The 26,232-nt window shown below is 36.8% G+C and overlaps 1 protein-coding gene and 1 non-coding gene across 2 annotated transcripts in view; both read right to left on the reverse strand.

Moving 5' to 3' along the window:
- The window catches only part of IL23R (interleukin 23 receptor), a 63,479-nt gene that overhangs the window by 16,066 nt on the left and 21,181 nt on the right, over positions 1 to 26,232 (reverse strand). The window contains exons 6-8 of the mRNA XM_041771812.1: positions 20,158 to 20,318; positions 14,993 to 15,138; positions 8,065 to 8,221 (exon numbers count right to left, since the gene is read on the reverse strand). Of these exons, the coding sequence (XP_041627746.1) occupies positions 8,065 to 8,221; positions 14,993 to 15,138; positions 20,158 to 20,318 (464 nt within the window). The remainder of the gene's footprint in view (positions 1 to 8,064; positions 8,222 to 14,992; positions 15,139 to 20,157; positions 20,319 to 26,232) is intronic.
- On the reverse strand, positions 24,228 to 24,334 carry LOC121501053. The gene has a single exon (XR_005990498.1). It is a non-coding gene; the product is annotated as a U6 spliceosomal RNA (small nuclear RNA).

A 26,232-nucleotide genomic window follows, 5' to 3' on the forward strand; every position in this document is an offset into this window, starting at 1 on the left:
GTGGGCATTCTAAAACAGGGAAGAAGCAGGTAAGGCTTCCCACTGTAGAAGCCTCAATGGAACAAAGACTTCTCCTCATTGCCAGAAAGTAGCTACAAGTGGATGACCTAAACCTACCTGCTCAGATGCTTTCCTTCCTCCACTGGCACAGAACACTCAGCTCCAGAAAATTACTTATAGTAGCAGTTATATCCAGAGTCTGGTAACAGTTGCACCACGGAGCATCCAGGCAGGGCAGGGCAGGCAGTGGCGTGACCACAGTGCCAGCTGCAGTGTCCTCACCGGATTCTTTCCAGGCTCCAATTTTGGCTGTGGTTCTGGCTTCTGCTGTCCCTTGTATCCTACTCATGAACATTTTGCTGGCCCTCCTACTGATTTCTAGCTATTTTTCCAATAATTAATTTTTTGCTTAAGAGAAACAGTTTGATTTCTTTGCTGGCATCAAATCACAATGATCAGTAAAAATTGCAATAATAGGTAGTGGGGTAGATAGGTGAGGAGATGTGGTAGGACAAATAGTGACCTCTCTACCCCCCAAAAATGTCCATGTCCCAATCCTTGGAACCTTTGAGTTTATATGTATTTATATAATTTATATAGCAAATATTTATTTGCTACATTTATATTTAGCTATATTTATATGTAATTGTTATAATTATATTAAATTCACAAAGGAATATTTATGTATGAATTATATTTATATTGCAAATATACATTTATATATATTTATATAATTTATATAGCAAAAGGGACTTGATTGAGATAGGGAAATTGTCCTAAATTATAGGGGTAGGTCCAAATGAAATCCTAAAAGTCCTTACAAGAAGGCAGGAGGGTCAAAGTCAGAGAAAGAGATTGGAAGATACTATGCTTCTGGCTTTGAAAATGGAAGATGGGGCCACAAGCCAAGAAATGAGGGCAACCTCTAGAATCTGGGAAAGGCAGTGAAGCTGATTCTTTCCTAGAGCCTCCAGAAAGAACATAGCCTTGCTGATATCTTAATTTTAGCCCAGTGATACAAATTTCCCACCTCCAGAATTATAAAATAATAAATTGTATTGTTTTAAGCCACATGCTATGTGGCTCAAGTTTGAATAACTTGTTAAAGTAACAATAATAAAAAAAGTAACAATAGGAAACTAACACAGAAGATTATTACTTCCTCACAGAAAAGCATAATCTTTATTCTTTATTAGTGAATATTGTGAACCTCAGAGAGATTATAACACTCTTACATATTATTGTTTTATTCTACAGAGCTATGATACTTTATTAGGAATAGGACATGAGGAAGATTAAAAGAATCCAGAGGACAATTTGAAACTAATTAGTATTTCAGGGAACATTGTGTGTCTGTTTAACCTGGTTTAGTAACCATGAATCTACACATTTATAATTCATCTCAATGTGAAGGAATCAGAAACCCCTAATTATAAGTAATGGAATTTTTTAAAAGTACAGTTCTGTGTACCAGCCTCTAATCTGCATTCTATTTAATATCACTGATATTTAGTTCCACTGACATAACATTTGTTTTTTCTCTTGTACTCCCTAAAAGTTCTGAAAAATTAATGTGAATCTTTAAAATCATTGGTAATACAACAGCCAACGGTGATTTGTGAGAACAAAACACACTGTGGTTTAAAATCTTGCTCATACTTGCCTTCCTCTGGAGAATTGTCAAAAAAAGAATAATATGATTTCTCTGGGAATCTTTCCTACTTCAAGTAGCAATTCAAGCAAGTTAATTAATCATTATGAAATGTGACTGCCCTTCCCTCAGGCCTCTGACTTGTCATTAAAGGGATTAGGGAGCCTGGGCCTTTCTTTCATTGCAAAGAGACTTGTATTACAGCAAAGTTGGACAACACCCTGATCAGAAGTCATCTTTTCACTTTTTTTGGTATCAGTAGTAGTGAATTTAGGAAACTGACTTTCACATGTTCAGTGTTGGTTTTCTATACTCACAGATTATCTTTTCCTCTTTGGGGCTTTTTCTGTACTGCTTAAAGACCCCAGGAATTTTTTTTTTTTTTTTAAATGTTCTTTTTTTTTTTTTTTTTTGAAGATTTTATTTATTTATTCATGAGAGACACACACAGAGAGAGAGAGAGAGGCAGAGACACAGGAGGAGGGAGAAGCAGGCTCCATGCCCGGAGCCTGACGTGGGACTCGATCCCGGAACTCCAGGATCGCGCCCTGGGCCAAAGGCAGGCGCCAAACCGCTGCGCCACCCAGGGATCCCGAATTTTTTTTTTTATAGTGACTTTCCAGGTCAGTGGTTTAGAAGCTCCAATTTTAGCAGCCCTTAGTGGTTCTCATAGCCTCATCCAAAGCTTCACATCCAGAAGCAGGGCAGGGTCTAGGCAGAGGGGGTCATGTGGGACATGATGGCACAGTGGTCCTACATCCTGTGATTCTGGGAATCCGGGGCTGCTCAGCAGACTCAGGGTGGGCGGGGTGCTCAGCAACTTCAGGAAGCGGTGGGCAGGAGGAAGAGGAAGCCTAGAGGTGACCAGATACCACTAGAGATAACAGCCTGAAATTCTCATGTACCCACCCTGTTCTGATCCCCAAAACCACTATTACTAAGGCTATGGCTTCGGCAATCAGGTCTCCCCGATTCTGTTCACATTTCCTGCCCACACCCTATGTCATTTTTCATGACATTTCTCTCTCTTAAAGGGTGTGTCTAACCCCTAGAGCAGTGGTTCTTACACTTTGCTTCAGAAGTATCACTTGACTGGAGGCTCAGCAATCTGCATTTTAAACTAATATCCAAGTTTTTCTAGTGCAGTTGGGCCACAGACTCCACTCTGAGAAGTACTGCTTTCTAGACATTTTATTGGACCAAGGCCAGCTGGAAAAACACATTATGAATTTCCCAGTGGAGGTCCTGTCCTTAAGAGAATCACCTTTTCCACTTATACTTTGTCTTCATCTCAGACTGCCCCATCCTATTTCCTATTCTCCTCTCTCCTGTGGTTTTATTTTCATTGCCATAACCCAAACCTGCTTCCAGACCTTATATTCAGGCCCATATAAAATTAGTCAATAGCATCCTATGGTTCCCTCTTTTCTCATGTTTTTGCATTTTCCTAACAAACATTATATTAAAAGTGAAGTTCTCCTGGTGTTGTTTTATTATTAGCTAAAGTATAAAGGAGGATTTGGTTCCATGGCTGAGGGGAGGTTGACACAGGGCCCAATTAGGTCTCTGAGGAAGACCAGCAAAGTTATAGAGAGGTTGCTGGTATCTCACAGGATGTGTTTTGCCCTAGCTTTACTGTTACCAGCTTTGTAACATTTGGCAAAATTGCTTGATGCCCCTGGGCCTCATCTTCTTCATCTGTACAATTGGAATAAAACTTTTATAGGGCTTTAGTGATGAGTAAAGAACAATATGTACATATGTACAATATGTACATTTTATATGTAAAATGCTTACCACAGTACCAAACACATAGTAAACATCCAATAAATGTTAGCTATTATTTATTTATATCATTTATATTTATATATTTTATATATAACAATACAATTTATGTAATATATTAAATTATGTGTACTATGTAAATTATATTTAATGTAAGTTATTTTATGTGCTATTATTTGCATACACTATTTATACCAGGATAAAAAATATGGATCTCCAAACTAGAGAAACTTCTTCAGTGTGTTTCCTAAGCCTGATATTATATTCTGAGGTTTATTATTTTCCTTTTTTAGTATAAGACTTTGCTTTCCATTAAAGTCCAAATACTCTAAGGAAGGAAAACAGAATAAGTTTAATAGATCACTTAATTCTTATTATAAATGAGTTTGGGTTATTTGTTTTTGTTTTTTTTTGGAGATCAGGTCTTTATTTTTTATTTTTTTTAAAGATTTTATCTATCTATCTATCTATCTATCTATCTATCTATCTATCTATCTATTTATTTATTTGAGACAGAGAGAGAGAGACAGGCAGACAGACAGAGACACAGGCAGAGGGAGAAGCAGGTTCCATGCAGGGAGCCCGATGTGGGACTCGATCCCACGTCTCCAGGATCAGGCCCTGGGCTGAAGGCGGCGCTAAAACAGTGTATGTTCTCATTCATTTGGGGAATATAAATAATAGTGAAAGGGAATATAAGGGAAGGGAGAAGAAATGTGTGGGAAATATCAGGAAGGGAGACAGAACATAAAGACTCCTAACTCTGGGAAACGAACTAGGGGTGGTGGAAGGGGAGGAGGGCGGGGGGTGGGGGAGAATGGGTGACGGGCACTGAGGGGGGCACTTGACGGGATGAGCACTGGGTGTTTTTCTGTATGTTGGTAAATTGAACACCAATAAAAATTAATTTATTAAAAAAAATAAAAAAATAAATGTAAAAACTGAACTGAGGATAAAACTAAAAAACAAACAAACAAACAAACAAAAAATAAAACCGCTGAGCCACCCGGGCTGCCCGAGATCAGGTTTTTAAAGACCAAGGAAAGTGATACAGAAGAATGCTGGGGTATGCAGGGGAAGCCATATCTACTGCATGATTTGTCCAGCAGTACTATCTAGGCATAATTTTGAAAACACATTGCTTTGAGATAAATCACTTCAGTGAAACATCCATAAGGATTTTAGAGAGTAAAATAGCAAATTCCTGCATGGAGGGATCATTATTGCCTGAATTGTCTTCATAAATAAATGAAACTTTAATTAGTGGAAAAAATTGGCTGGCCAAAAGCCCCATTATCAAACAAGTTGGTTAACTGAAGTATTATAGAAATTGTATCTTTTAATTTTTTTGATTATGACAATTCAAACCATTGTGAGGTTTGATTCTTACTGCCTTTATATTTATAGTGCTATGTCATTTATTTTTTTATGATTGCTTTTATCGACTGTCTTCTCTAAAAGTCAGAGATCTTTGTCTCCTTTGTTAACAGAGATTCTGTGAGTACGTAGCAAGTGGCTGGTGCATGGTAGAGGCTATTTGAATATTTCATGTATGACTAAATGAATGGCTGTCTTTTCCTAGATATCTTTTTATTTATTTTTTTCCTAGATATCTTTTTAAAAAGCAATTAATATTAAAGATTTATTAAAAAGCAATTTGGCAACTTGCATCAAGCATTTTAAAATGTGCTTAAGTCTTGATTCAATAAGATCTAAACACATAAGGAGAGTTTATATAAAGAGCTATTATTTCAAGAAGTTTATTGAAAATGGAAAAAAATGGATAAACCTAGATATTGTTGAAATAGGGAAATGACTCAATGTTTTACAGTACATCCATACACTGTGTGGCCATTAAATAGGTTTTTTAACTCAACAAGATAGACTAAGTAAGAAAAACAGGAAATAAAACAATATACACATCACAACATCAATCATTTAAAAAATGACAAAGACAAAATACCTATGATTTTACTTATATGTGGAATATAAAAAAAACAAAACAAATGAACAAACAAACAACTTCTCTCTTAAATACAAAGAACTGGTGGTTGCCAGAGGGGAGTTGGGGGGGATGGGTGAAATAGATAAAGGAATTAAGAGGTACAAACTTCCAGCTATAAAATAAATAAGTCATGGAGATGAAAAGTATAACATAGGGAATATAGTAAATAATATTGTAATAATGTATCATGAGAGAGAGTAACTACTTATGGTGAGCACTGAGTAATGTATAGAATTTTGAATCAATGCTGTACACCTGAAACTAATATATCACTGTATGTTAATTATACTTTAATAATAGAAAATATGTGAATAGGAAAAAAACTAGTGTTAAATTCATTAAAATGTAAACAGCAGTTATTTCTAGGTTGTATACTGCAATAAATTTGCATTGCTTTTACAAACAAAAAAAAGATAAATCTTCTTTCTTTCTTTCTTTTTTTAAGATTTTATTTATTTACTCATGAGAGACACACACACAGAGAGAGAGGCAGAGACACAGGCAGAGGGAGAAACAGGCAGAGGCAGGAGCAGGCTGGGTGCAGGGAGCCCGACGTGGGACTTGATCCCAGGTCTCCAGGATCACGCCCTGAACTGAAGGCGGCGCTAAACCGCTAAGCCACCTGGGCTGCCCCCCAAAAAAGATAAATTTTCAAAAAAATTTAATAATAGCACTTTTCCTACACATAGTCACCGTTTCTCATTTAATGTGTCTCAGAAGAAATTTGTACCAGAAGAAAAATTTCAGGTTCCTCTTAGCTAACATATTGAATTGGATAGATGCAAGTTTTCGGGGATATTAAATTTTAACTAGCATTTTTGCCCTTAAGTGATTTATTTTTCCCTTAGGCAACAAAGACTTTATTTACATTTATACACATTGTAGGGTGGCTATGGTTTCTATTTTCTTCTATCTGAGGTTTAAGACGTTTGCCTTTAAAGGAGAACATTTGTGGTCCTATACTTGTAGAATACTTTAGGAAGCTGCTCCTCCACTTTGAGGTAACTGGTTAAAGAAAGAAATTGTTAAATTGCTAAGAGCTGGTGATGACTAAGAAAACCTATGTTCTTTAGGTTTAGGTGCTATTAGCCACTAGCAATGGGCTATTTAGCAAGTCATGCCTCAGTTTTCTCATTTGTAAAATGATAGCAAGTAGACTACCAAATATGGGTTGTGTAATGATAAACAAGCCTTTACATAGTAGTACTCTGCAAGTGGTAAGTAAATATTAGTTATCTACTCGAATCCTCTTGCTAGACGATTCTAAATTTCATTTAAAAATAACTGAGTTATCAACTAAATTCTGTCTGTTTATAAAATGGTATCTAAAGTCCTAAGTATTTTTAGCAGCATGAGCTTAAGAAAGAATATCTTAATTTAAAAACTAACTTTTAAAAAGGAACTGATAGGGGCACGTGGGTGGCCCAGTTGTTTGGTTAAGTGTATGCCTTCTGCTTGGGTCATGATCCCAGGGTCCTGGGATGGAGCCCCGTGGAGCCCCACATCGAGCTTCCGGCTCAGCCGGGAGCCTGCTTCTCTCTCTCCTCCTTGCTCGTGCTATTACTCTTTCTCTTTCTCTCTCGAATAAATAAAATCTTTTAAAAATTTAATTAAAAGGAACTGATAGCATTGCAATTAATTCCCTTGGTAACGCATTTCTAAGATTTGGACATTAGGGGGCGCCAAAAGAACTGTTTCGTTAGTCTGCCATTTTCACTCCCTCTGCTTATGTTGCAGCCATCAACATTTATAATGTATGCTAAAGTGCTTTAAAAAAAAAAAAAACCTCAGTTCCAAGATCCTATATTATAATAAAGATGGTATTAACACTCGTGTAATTATAATTAAGTGCTTCAGCTCTGAAAAGAAAAATTTCAATCTAGGATATAAGCTACCTACAATAGGGAGACATCAGGAGGTTAATGGGAGCTTATTATGAAGTATGCCATTTACAATAGATTCACTTTATTTGCTTACTGTCGAAGTCTATTTAGCCAAGATTTTATTGAATGGCATGTGTAAATGGATGGAAAATTAAACTAATAATCTTAAGAGCAGGGAAATATCTAAAGATAAACAATAGGTCAACTAGATTTTGCTGAGAAGAGAATTAAATAATCATATGTTTAAGTGTTTTAGCTTTCTGATTGCATACAGTAGGTAATCAATATTTATTGATGTTATTTGATTTGTAGCTCTCTTAGAAGAATATATTTTATCAAAATGGCCTAAAGAGCTTAACATAACTCTTAATAATGTGTTTCAAAACCAGGTCTTAGATAATTATATGCCTCACCATCAGTCCAGATGGTTGTAAGAAAGGCTTACTCTTGAGCACCTCCCACTCCCACTACCTTAGACCCATGGACACAGACCTTCTAGGAGCAGAGACAATGAATATGCATACCAGGTGGTTTTAATTGGCTTTTATGCCCAAGAATGTTTGAGAACCATTACATAAATTGTAGTCAGCCTTAACAAAATCAAAGCAAAATGACAATTTAAATGTAACCACCTGCTCTATGATAGTTTTGTCAATTTTGATACAAGAAACAAATATATATATAGAAGAGACACAGGTCAAAAGAAAAGCCTCAGAGATTAAATATATAAATATACTCACCTGTTTCAGCTGTTTTATGAAAAAATGGTGAACTCCAGGGCTGCCAGTACCTTTTACCTGTTTCTTGGCATCTCACTTGAAATATATACTTAGTGTTTGGCTCCAAGTAGAATTCTGACTGTTGCTCATATGGAAAATTGGTGTCAAATTCTTTAACCTAAAATGAATGAATAACAATGATGAAACAATACAGTGTGCTTTGAAAACAATTATTCTATTTAGGCACATTAGGCATATGCCTATTATGTTCCAGGCGCTCCTCTAGACCCTGGGAAAACAAAGAAGAATAGGGTACTTTATATAAAACATGACCATAAATAATCAAATACATGTTATTTAACATTAAAAGTGAAATACACATCGCTTTGTGTTTGACAGTACTCTCAGGGTTTTATATCTCAAGGTCCAAAATGTAATATATTCTTAATGTTGGAGTAGCTGATTTTAATGGGATGGAAGAAAAGGGGGACCTGAGAGCAATTGTTTTAATCCAGACTTTCTTCCACTGCACCTCCGCAATCTCTCTCTTGCTCTCTCTGCAGTTGGATATTTAGATCAATAATTCTTCATGAATGATGAAATAATTTCACTTGCTAATGATGACTTCTGGAAAAATTATTCATAAATTAAGCTGTTAAGTTGATCCTTATTGCAGACTTTCACCAATTCTACATAGCCTATTATTATATATAGGTTTGTATGAGAGAGAAAATAGAACATTTAAGAATGTAGAGCCATGAAAACCCAATGGAATATAAGCATGCGCACAGCTGATGTCTAAACATACAAATCATTTTCTGGGGCACTATGACTTGCTATAAAACAATGAAAAATGACCCTCTAATAAGTTGGTTAAATGGGAGAGAGAAACCAAGGCAATTACAAACCTTCAGTATGTTGTGATAAGTGGATTGACTGAAAAAAAAGTGAAGTATGATTGAAAATAACTATAAAACATGCCTTGAAATGCACTTGGGCAACAACCAGGAGGAAACAGTTACCAGACACTTAGGAAAAAGAAAGTTAAAACTGTCAAGATTTAAAAAAAGAGAGAAAGCAAAGTATAAAGGCCACTGAGGGATTCTTTTGTGAAAACCCAATCTTAACATAAATCTTTAAAATGTTCAATGTATTGAAAATATAAGATCCATGAAAATATGTGTTTGGGGGATGTCATGAGCCATCTAAAGTATCATTCAGAGTTTCCATAAGCTGTGTCTCCACCCTTGGCCCTTGGTATTTTCTGCCATCTAAATATGACCGACAGGCATCTGGGGTCTCCTGGGATCCAGGAAAGATTTTACTTGTAGTCAAAATTTGACTTTCAAATGCACTCTGCTTCTATTTGTTCTCTTGGAAGGCATTTGTTATTCTCTAGTATTTCTCTTGCCATTACATTTAAAGATAAGTCCCTTTGAAGAAGAGGAATACGCTCAAGCACAGCCAGAATTCTAAAATGGAAGAATTTTACAGAATTGTTATCAGACTTGTCTCTACCATGAGGCAAGCCAGGTGACTGCTTAGGGTCTTGTAAGCATATAAGATGATACCTCAAGGTATTTTCAGAGGCTAAAACAAACATTGAGAGGTAATTGAGTACCTATGTGAAGGGTATGATCTCAAGTACAAGAAATATGACTTTTGAAAATAATAGTTAATTTCTATTTAAAGCCTCAATTAAGGAGCACCTGGGTGGCTTAGTGGTTGAGAAACTGCCTTTGGCTCGGGTCATAATCCCAGGGTCCTGGGATGGAGTCCTGTATCGGGCTCCCTGTGGGGAGCCTGCTTCTCCCTCTGCCTATGTCTCTGCCTCTCTCTGTGTCTCTCATGAATAAATAAATAAAATCTTAAAAAAAAATTAAGCCTCAATTCTGAAAGGAGGTGAGGCATGGGAACTTAATCTCCATCAATCTGAATTTCCTCTTCTTTTAGAGTAACATTAAGTTTCCAGGAGCATCCTTGGGTGGAGGGAAGGAACCTCCCTCCTTGGGTGGAACCAGCCTAGTCAGGCAGGTCTCCAATCCCCACTTCCTCCAACTCCCTACCTGGGGCAAGACCCGGGGTGCAGGGGCCCTTCTCAGGGACCTACCACTGTCTAAACTCTTTTGGTTCCTCATCCTTTATTTATTTATTTATTTATTTAATTTTTTTTGCTTTTTGCTTTTATTTATTTGTTTATTTTTTTTAAATAATAAATTTATTTTTTATTGGTGTTCAATTTGCCAACATACAGAATAACACCCAGTGCTCATCCCATCAAGTGCCCCCCTCAGTGCCCGTCACCCATTCACCCCCACCCCCCACCCTCCTCCCTTCCACCACCCCTAGTTCGTTTCCCAGAGTTAGGAGTCTTTATGTTCTGTCTCCCTTTCTGATATTTCCACCCATTTCTTCTCCCTTCCCTTCTATTCCCTTTCACTATTATCTATATTCCCCAAATGAATGAGAACATATAATGTTTGTCCTTCTCCGATTAACTTATTTCACTCAGCATAAAACTGTGGAAGGAGACTCGGTGTCCATCGGAAGATGAATGGATAAAGATGTGGTTTATGTATACAATCGGTTCCTCTTCCTAACTCTCTTCACCCTCCTACTTACCCCTCTCTCTGCCCAGTTAATCTTTACCTAGTGTTTGGTGGAGGACAAGTGGGGTAATGATTGAGAAACTCAGTCCTGACTAATCACAGTTCTTCCAAGTCTTCCATCTTATACCAGCATTTACACTTTTGAAATGCAAAGGTCAAGGGTTTGACCCTTTGCTATCTGTGTACTGTGTACTGTGTACTGTACTATTCACACTCTATACTGTGTACCTTTACCTGGAAAAGAATAAATGCTTGGTTTTATGTACTCCATGAACTAAGAATCATTTTTACATTTTTAAATCATTGTATGAGAGTCAAAAGAATACTTTGTGATGCATGGAAATTATGTGAAATTCAAATTTCAGTTTCCAAAATTAAAATTTTACCGTACCCGTTCATTTATACATTGTCTATGGCTCCTTTCACACTACAAATGTAAAGTTGAGGAGTTGGGTCAGAGGCCTGTGGCCTGCAAAGTCTAAAATGTTTACTCTCTGGCCCTTGAATAAAAAGTTTGCCACTTTCCATTCTGATAATATCTTGCAAACATGGTGAATGTTTCTAAAACCCACGGAATTTTCTGTAAGAAGTATCGCAAGCACCAACCCCACAAAGTGACACAGTACAAGAAGGGCAAGGATTCTCTTTACGCCCAGGGAAAGTGGCATTATGACAGGAAGTAGAGTGGCTATAGTGGGTAGATGAAGCCAATTTTTTTGGAAAAGACTTAAAACTTCAAAGAAGATTGTGCTGAGACTTGAATATTTTGAGCCCAACTGCAGATCTAAGAAAATGCTGGCTATCAAGAGATGCAAGCATTTTGAACTGGGAGGAAGGGCCAAGTGATCCAGTTCTGTTTCACACTGTTTTATTATGAAGACAATGAAATCTTGAGGTTATGTCAAAAAAAGAAAAAAGGCTGCCAGTGCTCTAGCTTAATTAGAGAAATAAATCACCATCAATCCACATTCTTAAATTTACAGCAAAGACTTCTCTGCTTTATCATCACTACTGTTGGGCACTTATTAAAGGCTAAGTTTTCAGATGTTATCCACATGAGCCACATATTGTAAAAATCAACAGAGATACAAAAAAGGATTACAGAACACCCTGCTTTCCAGGGGCTTATGGTTAAAGGATAGAGACACAGAGGTGTAAACAGGTAAATAGATAAGCAACGTGGTTATACTCCTGAGAGGGGGTAGGCAGAAATGTGCAAGGATTGGTGGTGAAGAAGCTCAATTTTTAACACTAGTTTGAGGTGACAAGGAGCTAGCCCATGAAGATAACCAACAAGTAGATAACTATTTTCCCCATGGTGTCAGCCTTCAGGATTACGTGCAAGACTGGCTGGTTCCCTTCACTGCCTCAAAGTCTAGATAGCTTAGTTAAAGCGGTATGAAAAGCAACATTAATTCAATAATTTTGATTTTTCAGGGGGGTTTTCTCTGCTCTACCAGACTCATTGCATGACTCTCCTGGAGGTTAAAATGAAGAATAAGGGCAGCCCGGGTGGCTCAGCAGTTTAGTGCCGTCTTCAGCCCAGGGCCTGATCCAGGAGACCTGGGATCGAGTCCCATGTCAGGCTCCTTGCATGGAACCTGCCCCTCTCTCTGTCTCTGTGTGTCTCTCATGAATAAATAAATAAAATCTTAAAAAAAAATAAAACGAAGAATAACAACAGCCAGTAATTGCTGAACTTGAGCTCTATTTCAGGCTCTGCACTAACTTCTTACATTGTTTGATCATCCCCACAACCACATGAGGTAGGTGGTTGTCTTATTCCTACTTTAGGCATGGGAATACTGAGATACAGAGAAGATAAGGAACTTGCCCATTACTAGAAAGTGGCAGAACCAGGCTTTAAATTCTAGAGCCTGTGCTCTCAGCTCATGGCTTTGCTGCATAGCTGCCTGTCTCTTTGAAGTAAAGAACCTCCCTCAAGAAATATGGATGGAGGCCGAGGTGAGGTAAAAGATCAAATCTGTAGTTCTTTATAGCTTCTCCTCTTCTTGCCTCTATATTCCTGTCTCCCTACAAGGAGGCAAAGACAACACTTTATGGATGGTCCAGATGAAACTGATAAGGTAACAAATGTTAAAAAAATCAAAGTTTCATTCTGAATCTTATTAACTGGACTTGGGTCATCTGGATAGAAATGGGAATTCATGCTTTTCTGTGTGAATGGCTGTATTTAGAGGAAGCATGGTGGAAAGGATAGGATACAGATTTTGGATTGAAACCTGTTCTTTAATTTCTCAAATATTCTTTGGGTGCCCAAAGTGATATAGGGTCTGCGAAAGGCATTTAGTTACTAACAGTGTAAGTTTGAAAAACCCAGCTTGAGGTCTTTTGAGCTCTATGTCCTCATTTCTGTAACACAGCTGATACTTACCTATCCCAACGGATTGTTATGAAGGTTAGATAACATAATCTTTCAGCAACTTCATTTGCCTGCTTCTGAATTACCAAGTCTCACAATGGCATAATAGCACCAGCAGGGGGAGCAGAAAACAAGAGTTTCAACCAGAAAATGGTTTCTGAAAACCTATTCAGAGATACTGATATTATAATTACCTTCTATTTTCTAAACATTCTCATAGCCTATAATCTCCTCCTAATGATGCCAATAAGGGAGTTCTGTATTATCAATATCATTCTACGATCATGACCCTAACCAAAAGGCCCCAGGTGTCCTATTAGAATAAAATCCTATTGACTCAATATCTAAGACTTGAAAGATTTCAGTTGGGTTATTATCCAATTTACCTAATTTCCACATTTGCGAGAGGGTTGACTGTGGAGTTGTGTTTTGTTTGTATCCTGCTTGTCCCAGGCTTTAAGCATAGAGCTGCTGGCCACACAGATGCCATAACTATTTAGTCAGTGAGTCCAGCAGGTAATTGGCCAAATGATGTGGAACATGGGCTCACATCTAAATGTAATCTAAACCATAAAGTTCATATCACATTTCTGATTTAAATGAACAGGGGTAAATAAGCAAGTTAATGTGAGGAATTTATTTTTAGAATAAATTTTTAAAGTATGTCATAAAATCAGTATAGTTTTATCCTCATCTTCTTGACACTCTTTAAACACATTGCTCTGCAGCAAAATTGACATTCAGGATGATGAAGGAGTAGAAAGCTTTGGAGTCACACTAACCATCAAAGATTAGTGTTAAATACATATCATTGTATTTAACTCTCTAAAAACAGATAATGTTATTCACGATACATAACTCTTAATTAAGCAAAGCCAGAAAATCCACTCCTTGATTAGTTTGACTAAATGGCAGTTTATTGTACTTGAAAATAATAAAATGACATTTCTTTTTAAATACACCAAAAACTGGAACTTTTTCTCCAGTGAGACTAGTATCCTTCCATAATTCAAATTAGTTTTTATTATAATGTTCACAGGTGCTATGACATGATGTGATTTCATTAATGAACCTTCTACCTATGCCTCTCCATATCGGATAGTAACATATCATTGATATTTAAAGATGGTTAGTTTGTCTAGACATTCACTTTTTACCTTAGCCTCATAAGACTGAGGCCTATATTAGTAACAAATCTTATATTTTGAGTTGCGTTTTTAATTTAAAAAGAGACTCATAATACTGAAGTTCTTCTTTTTGAAGTTATTACCCTAGATGCCTTTAAATTTCAGCATAGAATCCTCACATTTTATATATCATCACTGATGTAAATTTCACCCTAGGAGGTACTGAATTACAAGGACCCAAATAGTTGGGTCCCTCTTAGTTGGACATTTGTCTGCTTAGCAACTTACAAAAGGTAAGAAGACATTTTCAGGAAACATCTCTCTTTTGGGAAGCATATGATAATGATGATTAAAACTAGTAATTTAGGGCATCTGGGTAACTCAGTCAGTTAAGCCTTGACTCTTTGCTTTGGCTTAGGTTATGATCTCAGGATTGTGGGATCGAGCCCTGTGTCCGGCTTGCACTCAGGGGAAGAGGCTACTTGAGATTCTCTCTCCTTCTGCCCCTCCCCCAGTTGCATGAGTGTATGCACTCACTCTCACTCTCTCAAATAAACAAACAAATAAATAAAATCTTAAAAAAAAAAACCGCACAGAGTGGTATAAGGAGTGCCTGGCTGGTTGTTGGTAGAGCATACAACTCTTGATCTCGGGGCCTTGAGTTGGAGCCCCAACGTTGGGCATAGAGATTACATAAACCCAACAAGCTAGAGTGGTTTGAGTATCAGACAAATAGATAAAAACACGTAATATAGATCATCATGAATCCACTGTGGGTTGGCTTTTATTCCATTCACTTACATGCTAAAGAATAGTGAAAGTTAGCTTACCTTCCATGTTTGGTTTGTTGTAGTCTTATATCTCATTTCACAGGAAACGTTTTCAATTGTTGTTTGACTATTCCAGTGGATTATGGTCTTGGGGATTGTAGTATTTATATCCTCAGCCCTGGAGATGATAGCTGCAGAAGGTATCACTAGAAAAATAAATAAGTTAAAAATCAGCAGTTTAAAACTTGCCTTGAGAGAAATCAATATATTTTCATCAATATATAGACATGTTAAAACTCAAAATACTAAAAACGATTTCATGATCCAATTAACAATTAAAATGAATTTTTTCTTACATTCTAAGCTATTATATAGGAGAAAACTGCTGCTAAGTGAAATTCTATTCAACCTATTTTCCATTTCTTTTAAATGAGATTCTTAGAGTCTACCTTTCCCCTACCTCCTATTCCCTTATAATCCTAGCTAATGAAATTCCAAAGCCTGGCCTAATTAACAAAAGAGAGTGAAAAAGAGACACAGGAAATGTCCCTTCCTGCATTTGTTTAGGGGAAAATGATGTTTTGCATTCTAAATTTAGTTCAGGGAGTCTGATTTGATAAAATATTAAATTGAGACATTTCACAATAATATTTTTATTCTCATATCATAGGGAAACATATGAATAATTAAATCTATTGCTAACTTATTTTGTTATCTATTAAAATAAATCTGTACTTGCAAGTATGATTGAATAAAGCAAGTAAGCAAGTCTCACAAGACTCTAAGACTTTACAAATTATTGCCATGCTCTGTGATAATAATTTTCAAAAGGAAACTGAAATTCTGATAGGTTATCTTACTATTGGTTTTGTTATACTAGGAATAATGATGTAACTGGGATCCCTGTATTTCTAAATTGTATTAATTCTTGTATGTTTGTTCTGTCTGAACAGAATAAAATCATTGGCACTTCCCATTTCTCCTATGTGCATGACAGAACAATGAAAGCCTATGACTTTGGGGATGCCTGGGTGGCTCAGCGGTTAAGCGCCTGCCTTGGGCCCAGGTTGTGGTCCTGGAGTCCCAGGATGGAGTCCTATATTGGGCTTCCTACATGGAGCCTGCTTCTCTCTCTGCCTGTGTCTCTGCCTCTCTTTCTCTGTGTCTCTCATGAATAAATAAGTAGAATCTTAAAAAAAGAAAGCCTATGACTTTGTGAGACATATTATTTAACAAAGAACTAAGGAGCCTGTGTATGTGTTTTTAAGGACTATTATTATAGCTTAATATTCTCTATGAATTAGTTTCCTTTTCATTTATTCTAGGTGGCTAAGTATTCTTTAGGAATATGATTGTTTTATTATTAATGATTTATTATCTAAATTATATGCCCAGGTATATGATTTATAGAGAAATACAAAAATTAAAGACTTGCTATTTAGTAGTACAGTCCTATAATAGAATCATTGGGCTAAAGCTAACATCAGAAGAAGTAGTAGCAAAATAAGTTTAATCGAAGAGCTTACTGTACTGAACTTTTATCATCTGGATGTCACAGTTGATTTCCTTTGCTAGTGTAAGCTTCTTGTAATAAGGATCAATATTGCAGATTTCTATAGTCAGAGAAGTGTTTCCCAGGGCTCTGAGACCACTTGGGACTATTTAACACCCTCAGGCTAAATTACCCACCCAACTCTTCACTCTCATCTCAGAGTCCAGCCTGTCATTGGTAGAGTAGCACAAGCGTTCCTGAGAAAGAAATATTCTGGGGCAGAAACAAAAGTCTGTTTAGGCCTATGAGAAATGTAGATGGAACAGTAAGTCAGATTTAAGATAGAATCTTAGCACAGGGCAGGTCAGTGCAGCAGAGAGCTAAGCCTTTATGTTTGTATGACCTCATATGATTTCAAATAAACATGTTATATAATAAATACCTGACTATGTACTTTGTTAAATGACTCAAATGTTAAATGTTTGCTCTCATTGCTTAGGTTTCAAATGTTCCCATCATATCTTAGGTTTTTAAAAAGCTGTCATATCGTCATGGAGGCCATGTGTTTAGTTTTCACTTGTATTGAAATGAAGAACCAGATCTGTTGTCATTTGGTATCTTTCCAACAACATATTTTTCCCTATGTGAGAATTAACATTCAAAATGCAGCTGGAAGGCACTGCACTTTCTGCACTGGCATTTATTTCTTCACAGGAGAAGCTGAAGCATCCATCCCACAGCCACTTGGGCACAGTATTACTGCACTATTAACTCAGGCTTGCCTTTCAGCATAGCCTCCCTAACTTAATTAAAGCCCAATCCTGTAGTTGTTCTCAGGAGGGTCCTCTGTCCTCAGTTTCATAGAACAGTTCATTTATCTAACTTGCAATATCTCATTCTTAAAGTGTCATGAATGAGTGTAACTCATCTGTTAATTATCTGGTGCTTTATTGGGTGGAGCCTCCTACATAGTCAACCTGTGTTTTTCTACCTGAGTTTCTAAGAATCTGTTTTGAGATTTAAAAAAGAAAGGAAAAGAAAAAAAACAAAAAAGAAAAGAAAAGAAAAGAAAAGAAAAGAAAAGAAAAGAAAAGAAAAGAAAAGAAAAGAAAAGAAAAGAAAAGAAAAGAAAATGGGTGCCTGGATGGCTCAGTCCGTTAAGTGTCTGCCTTTGGCTTAGGTCATGATCCCAGAGTCCTGGGATCAAGCCCTGCATCCCCCCACCCCTCCCTGCTCAGCGGGGAGTCTGCTTCTCCCTCTGCCCTTCCCTGCCCCCCTGCTCATGCTTTCTCTCTCTCTCTCTCTCTCTTAAATAAATAAATAAATAAATAAATATTTTTAAAAGAGAGAGAGAGGGGATCCCTGGGTGGCGCAGCGGTTTGGCGCCTGCCTTTGGCCCAGGGCGCGATCCTGGAGACCCGGGATTGAATCCCACATCGGGCTCCCGGTGCATGGAGCCTGCTTCTCCCTCTGCCTGTGTCTCTGCCTCTCTCTCTCTCTCTCTGTGTGACTATCATAAATAAATAAAAATTAAAAAAAAAATAAAAAAATAAAAGAGAGAGAGAGAGAGAGAGAAAGAAAGAAATGAAGGAAAAGAAAAGAAGAGAAAAAGGAAAAGAAAAAAATGGACATGAAATAACAACTCCGAACAAGAGGTTCTGTGGTTCACAGTGTGAGAAGTCAGATCTGGTGGTGATGGCCAGATGAGATTTTTCCCTTTGTGGGAGGTGGGATGGTGATTAACCTTTGCAAGTTAGCAGGCCTGGAATAAAATCTAGCTCTCCTCCTTACTAGCTGTGTGACCTTGAGCAAATTATTTTCTCTTTCTTCTTTATCTGTAAAATGGGCACAGTAGTACCATGTATGATTGTTTCCAGAATTAAGTGTGATTTGCATGTTAATTGTCTGGAACACTGTAGGCATTTGATAAATGGTGATGATAGTAAGATCATAAGATCACAAAGATAATAATAGCAGTAATACTACTAATAATTTAGTTCTAAAAATGATATTGCCAAAATGATACAGATAGACTTTAAACATCGTTAATCCACTGAGAGAAAACTGTTTTAAGAAAAAGGCATTTTATGACATCCTACCTCAAACTGTAAATTTACAAAAACACATGTAACATGGTCAAGAGAACTATAACTCCAAAAATATATAACACAGTGAAATGCATCACCAGAGTCAGCAGTGTTTGTTTTCAAATCACGTATTCAGAGCATAAGGACAGACTTTTTGGACCAATCCAGTTAGTTGGAATAGTTGAGTTTAGTTGAAACAAAAGTTGAGAACTGAGATATTAGTTCCAATAAAAGACCCCAGTTGTCCCCAAAGGAAATCCATGTTCAACTTCAAGAGAAGGTGTCACATCACCTTCTGATGAAGCCCCTACATCATTAATCAGCAGGGAAGTTATCAGACACATAGCAACATACTTTTAAATAAAGACGGAAGATAGAAGTTGATATTGGAATTAGAGCTCCCTAGCTCCCCAATCTCAAATTTTTTAATGCCACCTAGTTTTGGCTCCTTTAAGTAGAAATTATAATCTCTTCTACAAAGTAGGTTTGTCATGGTCATGTAAAAGCAGTTAGTACTGAAGAAAGTGCTCCATAACTGTGAGCTTACTGAAATCATCCTTAATAATAAAAACAGAAATAATTGTCACTAGGATATCCAAATAGAGGGTAATTCACTTGGTGCTCTTTGGATAAACTTTGGCTTTAGGACTGAGATGTAGCTGCTGTCAAAGGCTCAGGGGCAATTACCTTTTGGAATTTATCTTAAGGAAAATTTTATCTTATCTTAAGGGGCACCTGGGTGGCTCAGTTGGTTGAGCATTTGCCTTTGGCTCAGGTCATGATTTCAGAGTGCTGGAATTGAGCTGCATTGGGCTCCCTGCTCAGTGAGGAGTCTGCTTCTTCAGCAACCTCCGCTCTCCCTACCCCATACTCCTGCACATACTCTCTCTCAAATAAATAAATAAAATCTTAAAAAAAAAAAAGGAAAAAGAAGACAACTACTATGAAAAAATTTATCCAAAAGGTTGTTTACAGCAGTATAGATTATGTTGGTAAAAATTTGAAAACAGCCTAAATCCCCAACAATAAGGGACTAATTAAAGATATTCATTAAAAATAATATTGTAGATTAAATCAATAGTAATATTTATTCTATATTACAAGTTTTAGAAGGCAAGGTCTAAAATATCTGAAGCAAAAAATGTTAACATTTGTGAAACCTGGCTGGTAAAAATAGAGATGTCTACATAATTCAGCATTTTTAATGTTTTTTTTGTTAAATTAAAAAAAACATAACTTCCAAAATAGTACATACGTAGAATTCTTTAGTATGCTCTACTTCTCACAATGTAAGATTCATCACAGCTTATTATAATCTTTCTTTAATTCCATTTTCCTTGGTAATTTGAAAGATATTTAGGGCACCAGACACCTTGCTTATCTTACTCTCCTTATGCTTGAACATAAGAAGGTCTCAAAAAATATGTATAAAACCAGATGCACCCATGTAGAAATAAGACTGGAAGGATATACAAAAAAGTGGTAGCAGTACTTATCTTTGAGTTGTCTCAGGCTGGTCAATTATAGGTAACTCTTGTTTTCTGTATCATGACCTACAGGAACTTCAGGGGAACTCATATCTTCATTTGACTAGGTCAGCACAAATTAGCTGTTTAGTTGTAAAGATACTATTTCTCATCCTTTACCTATATCATCCAGATTAATTTGCAGTTGTTTTGACTTCTCCATGCCCAATGCATTTGCAGCTTGAACCCAAACCAAATATTTCTTGCCACCTTGCAATGAATCAGTGGAGATGTTAATATAACTTGAAGAAAGATATTGTTGCTCTTCTTCTTTCTCTAAACTTAAAAAAAAAAAAGATTATGATGACTAGTTATGTTTGGTTTGAATTGGTTCTTCCTCAATTTTTTGATGCTACTTTTTTAGCCTGCTTTTGAATACAAAATTGGTCATTTGAAAATTTTTTTAAAATAAATTCAAGACTCTTCAGGGCCAGATTATGACTTTCATGGGCCTTAAGCCCCTTTCCCTTCATGGACTTATTCTTCTGTCAAGAGAAAAATAGTATCTATGTGTGTGGGTTGTGTATGTTTATATAGATACATACATATTCATATAGATTATGTTTTACAACTGTTGATATAAGAGTAAATATATTATTACATATTAAAGCATTTTTGGGCCTAATGGTTTATTTTTATGTATAATACAATTTTTTAATGAATATGATCATTTATATTAATATATATCAGAAATCTCAAATACAAAAACAATTGCATTCATGTAGTTAAAATTCTATCTGTAGCCCCTCCTTTGTACACTTTCTTTAAATGCAGTTTCCTTTCTGCCTTTTAACTTTTAGAATACTTTATTTTTTCTTTTTCTATTTTTATTTACTTATTTATTTACTTAATTTTTTAAGAACAGAAATGCAGACATTTTATTTTATTTTTTCCCTCAGCACCCCCACCCACCTCCCCTCCAGCAACTCTTAGTTTGTTTCCTACGATTAAGTACCTCTTAGGGTTTGTCTCCCTCTCTCTCTGATTTAGTCCTGTTTTATTTTTTCCTTTCTTTCCCTATGATCCTCTGTTTTATTTCTTAAATTCCATGTATGAGTGAGATCATATAATTGTCTTTCTCTGACTGACTTATTTCACTTAGCATAATATTCTCTGGTTCCATCCATGTCATTACAAATGGCAAGATTTCTTTCTTTCTTTCTTTCTTTCTTTCTTTCTTTCTTTCTTTCTTTCTTTCTTTCTCTTTCTTCTTTCTTTCTTTTCTTCTTTCTTTCTTTCTTTCTTTCTTTCTTTCTTTCTTTCTTTTCTTCTTTTTTTTATGGCTGAATAGTAGTCTATCTAATAGTTTATTTTTTCTTTTGATTTAAAATGAAATTAAACATTTTCATGGACTCCTGAAAGTATCATGGGCCCTGGGCACCGTGCCCACTATGCCTACTGGATAAATCAGCTCTAGACAGAGCTTGAAATAAATGAGTACCTTCTGGGAAAGAGCATTGCAAAGCAGCTTGGTACAAGAGCTTTGAGTCAGATATTTCTACCAGATATAGTGAGGGGTAAGGATGGCATGAACCATCAGGATAGAATGAGAGATCTGGATGCGAAGAGAAAGACCAACCTTCCAGAAAAACAAAAACAAAACCAAAAACAAAAACAAAAACAAAACTAACAACAACAACAAAAACCCACCCAGCATGTTCTAAAACAAATGGTGAGCCACTTTCACGAAACTTCAGCAAGTTCATACTCTGGAGCATGAACGCGCAAGAAGTACCTTAAAGTAAAGCAGACAAAATCATTAAGACTTCCTGTGGACTTTGAAAACAGAACTCACTGGATCTGGTGGCCGATTAGGTAAGGGGAACGGAAATAATTTACTGCCAAAGAAGCTGGAGAAGATAGAGGGGAGAGGCACACTTTGGAGTGCAGATAGAGCTATGAAATCATCACTTCAAATTATGTTTATCTAAGTTTTTATAGTTGAATGAGTGAGGATTGCTAATCAGCCAATTTAACTTTGTGAAATTTCAAATGTTATTTTTTAAGGCTAAAATTTTAAATCTTATGAATTTCCAATTTCCACTGGCTTTGGTCAGCAAGTTTGAGCCTCTCTATTATGTTTGGTAAAAATTTATGGCGTGCCTGGCTGGCATGTGACTCTTGATCTGGGGTTCCTGAGTTGGAGTCCCATGTTGGGTGGAGAGATTACTTAATCAATTAATTAATCAATCTTAAACAATTCTACTCCACAATATTTTTTGGGGGGATTGGAGGTAGTGGTGAGGAGGAATACTGGGAAATGTTCCCCCCCCCCTTTTCTGATTTCTGTGAGGAGAAACTGTCCTCAAAACTCCCCCATTCTGGGCAGCCTGGGTGGCTTAGCGGTTTAGCGCTGCCTTCAGCCCAGTGTGGGATCCTGGAGTCCCGGGATCGAGTCCCACGTCTGGCTCCCTTGCATGGAGCCTGCTTCTCCCTCTGCCTGTGTCTCTGCCTCTCTCTCTCTTTCTCTGTCTCTGATGAATAAATAAATGAAATCTTAAAAAAAAAAAAACACAAAAAAAAACCCCAAAAACCTCCCCCATTCTGTCTTCCCCACCCTTCTTCAAGTCTCTTGAAGGTGGGAGTGATTCTACTTACTAAGAACTGGACTGTGCACCTCTGTCCCTTTCTCTCTCCCACTTTCCCTTGGGGAGTCAGAAGACCAGAGAAATGATATTGTTTGGTCTTCTCCAATAAGATGTAAGATTTAAGGAGTTGTCCCCTAGGTGGGGATGTGCAGCTGTCTATACTGGATGTGATTGAGGGCAAGGGCAGTAAATCTGTTTATTCTGGGAAGAGCAGTATTAAAATGTTTACTCTTGCCACATAACAAAGCCATGCTCTCCATTAACAAGCTTCATCAGTAATATTATAAAATATTTTAAATGTTTAATTATTTAAATAAATATTTTAAAATATTTAAACATAGCTATTTTATATATTTTTAAAAATATTTTATTTATTTATTCTTGAGAGACACAGAGAGAGGCAGAGAGGCAGAGTCACAGGCAGGGGAAAGAGAAGCAGGCTTCATGCAAGGAGCCTAATGGCAGGATTCGATCCCGGGACTCCAGCATCACATACTGAGCCGAAGGGAGATGCTCAACCACTAAGCCACCCAGGCATCCTGCTATTTTATATTTCTATTTTCACCTGTTGGGTTTTTTATTTCTCTTAGTTGGTTTAGAACTTGCAGAGATAAATACTGAGCCACCTCAGACTCTTAACACCCCATTATCTCTACTCTGATCTATTCATAACATGAAAGTGGTTTTCACTAGACTTCACTAAGCTTACATTTCTTGATCCCTTTGAACTACCAACTCTTTTTATTTCCTTTTTTTAAGCTTCTCAGTCAGATTTTCTACATCCTTGGTAACTACATCCAAATTACCATTTCCACTTGTTCTTTAAGCTTTTTGTTGTGATTTCTGTCTTTACTTTTCCCATGAATCTACTCTTCTAAAATGACATCCTTTCCAAGGTGAAGTCCTCTGAATCCTCTTTGTAGCATCTGTTCCTCCTAATAACTTACAAGTCTTACTTCCTTTGCTACCCAGACCCTGTCTTCTGAGTGGGAAGACATCTTTTTCTCACACCTGCTTAGTGACACCTTTTCTCCTCCTGCCCTCCACTTGGATTGCCCTCCCTACTCCTCTAACCCCACCACAGTGATGGTCAGCTCTTGGTGCTTGCCTTTTCCCTCAGCTTACTCACATTCCTGGCTTCAATCACTATTCCACACGTACAGCTACTGACTATCTGAATTCTCACTGGGAGCTGCATTTGGATATCTGCCGTAGACCAAAACTGTAGCATATTTACAACTGAATTGTCTTCCCATGAGCATAGGCACTTCTTGCCTGTTTCTCTATTGTTGGCAACAGCATGCTGCCTTTCTGATGTCCTCTCTTTGCCATTTTTAACAATTTTTTCTCTATCATTTAAGAACCAACTAAAGAAGACGGAAACATTTAACTATTATTTTTTTATTTTATCTTTTGTTCCTATAGCTGTGGACATGGTCTAGGCCTTATCTCTATGTTATCTGTTTGGTATATTACTTGTAAATTTCTACGTTAATTGTAGTACATTGTGGAAACTAATAATATAGATCTGCTAATTTGGAGAGAAATAAGCTCAGAATTTGAACAAGGGTGAAAAAACAAATACCTTACAATCTTATATTTAACAAACAGAAATGCTTCACAAATTTGGGTGTCATCTTTGACTAGGGGTCATATTCATTTTCTCTGCACTGTTCCATTTATAGTATTTGTGCTACTGAGACAAGCACCGCTTGGTTTCTTTATCTAATACCATCAATTTTTTTCTGTCCTGGGGGGAATGACTTGATAGAATTTGTGGTAAAGGAAGAGTTTAAAGATCATGATCATTTCATCTCTACAGCTGTACTTCAGGTCCTGTTACTACTATGCATCTCTTCAGCAATTCCCCAAATTTCTCCAGCCTCACAATACCCCAGCTAGGATTATAACTTGCCAGCCATTACAATCTATTAGAATCCAGAGTGGCATGCTTCCTGAGACAAAGAACTGCACGGAGGAAGAGAGGAACCAGCCTCATTCTACCAAGCAATAAATGCATTTTTTAATCAAAATACTACAGAAATTAAATATCTGTATTTTAAACTTATTGCCATGACCAGAGCGGGTAATCTCACCAGGCAACCAAGGAATCTCTCAAAGGCTGACAGAGATACATGGGTAAGGGTGAGAGGTCTATGTGGCATGCAGGTGGTAGCAATTACTTTAGTTCACCTCAGGTTTTTAACCTTCAGTGCATATTTTCCAGTGCTACCTCTTTCCTCTCAGCACCAGGCAGATCACTATGAACACCATGAGAGGATAAGGACATGTCATACTGATGAAAAGCAGAAATTTTAGAAAAAACCTGGATTCAAATTCCAGCTCTGCCCCTTGATGAAATGTGGGAGTTGGAGCCAGTTACTTAACCTCTATGTACTTCAGTTTACTCATCTGTACAACAGAAAGAATAGCATCATTGTGATCATGAGTAATTAAGATAAGTGAATAAATGAGATTAGGAAGCATGGAACAGGTGGCTTCATAGGCAAAAAAGGGCTTATTAAAACACACAATTATTATTATGAATTAAAAGGTATTTATGACATGACTTTTACACATTCTAAAGATTACAACTGAAACCTTAAAGGGACATCTGGGTGGCTCAGTGGTTGAGCATCTACCTTCAGCTCAGTGCATGATCCCAGAGTCCTGACATCGAGTCCCACATCAGACTCCTCATGGGGAGCCTGCTTCTCCCTCTACCTATGTCTCTGCCTCTTGCTCTGTGTCTCATGAGTAAATAAATAAAATCCTTAAAAAGAGAGAGAGAGAGAATCCTTAAAAATTGTTTTATTTCAACAAGCAAAATTTCTTTTATATCACATATATCTGGAATCAAATCATTCCATTAAATTCAGGTGTTTATATAGTTCCCTTATATTTCTTTTGAAATAAGACAGAATGTAAATAAATTACAAAGAATGTGTTTTAAGTTATGCTAACCTCTTAATAAGAATTCAAATGTGAAAATAAGAGAATGGCAAATATGGGTAAGTAGCAAGTAGGGCATCTCTGAGAATTTTCCAGTTAGAGAAAACCACATGCATGTCCTTAATTGGTTTGTGGCTTATTCTTTTACCACATTCATTGAGACCACAGTCAAAATGGAAATATATTCTTAAATCAACATTAACCATAGTTATTAGGTAATTTAATTGTGCTTTTAAAGTCTACCTTCATAGTAGCACCTAGATCACAAACCCTTTTAGATGAAGAACCAGTAATAATGAATGAATGACTATAACTTTGGGACTATTTTTATATAAAACTGTATATTACAAAGTTTTCAAATTTCTTATTTCTATTTCTGGTTTTGGTGTGCTTATAATACGTAATGGATGTTTGCTGAAGGGAGTCAGCATGATTTATATACCTCTGAAGTTAGCCATGTACCTCACACTAGTTATATATATATTTTTTAAAGATTTTGTTTATTCATGAGAGACACAGAGAGAGAGGCAGAAACATAGGCAGAGGCAGGCAGGCTCCTTGCAGGGAGCTCAATGTGGGACTCAATTCCAGAACCCCGCTGAGCCACCCAGGCATCCCACACTAGTTATATTTAATAGATTTTCAGTAAACACTG

Source organism: Vulpes lagopus, chromosome 10 (assembly GCF_018345385.1).
Source record: "Vulpes lagopus strain Blue_001 chromosome 10, ASM1834538v1, whole genome shotgun sequence".
Taxonomy (NCBI): domain Eukaryota; kingdom Metazoa; phylum Chordata; class Mammalia; order Carnivora; family Canidae; genus Vulpes; species Vulpes lagopus.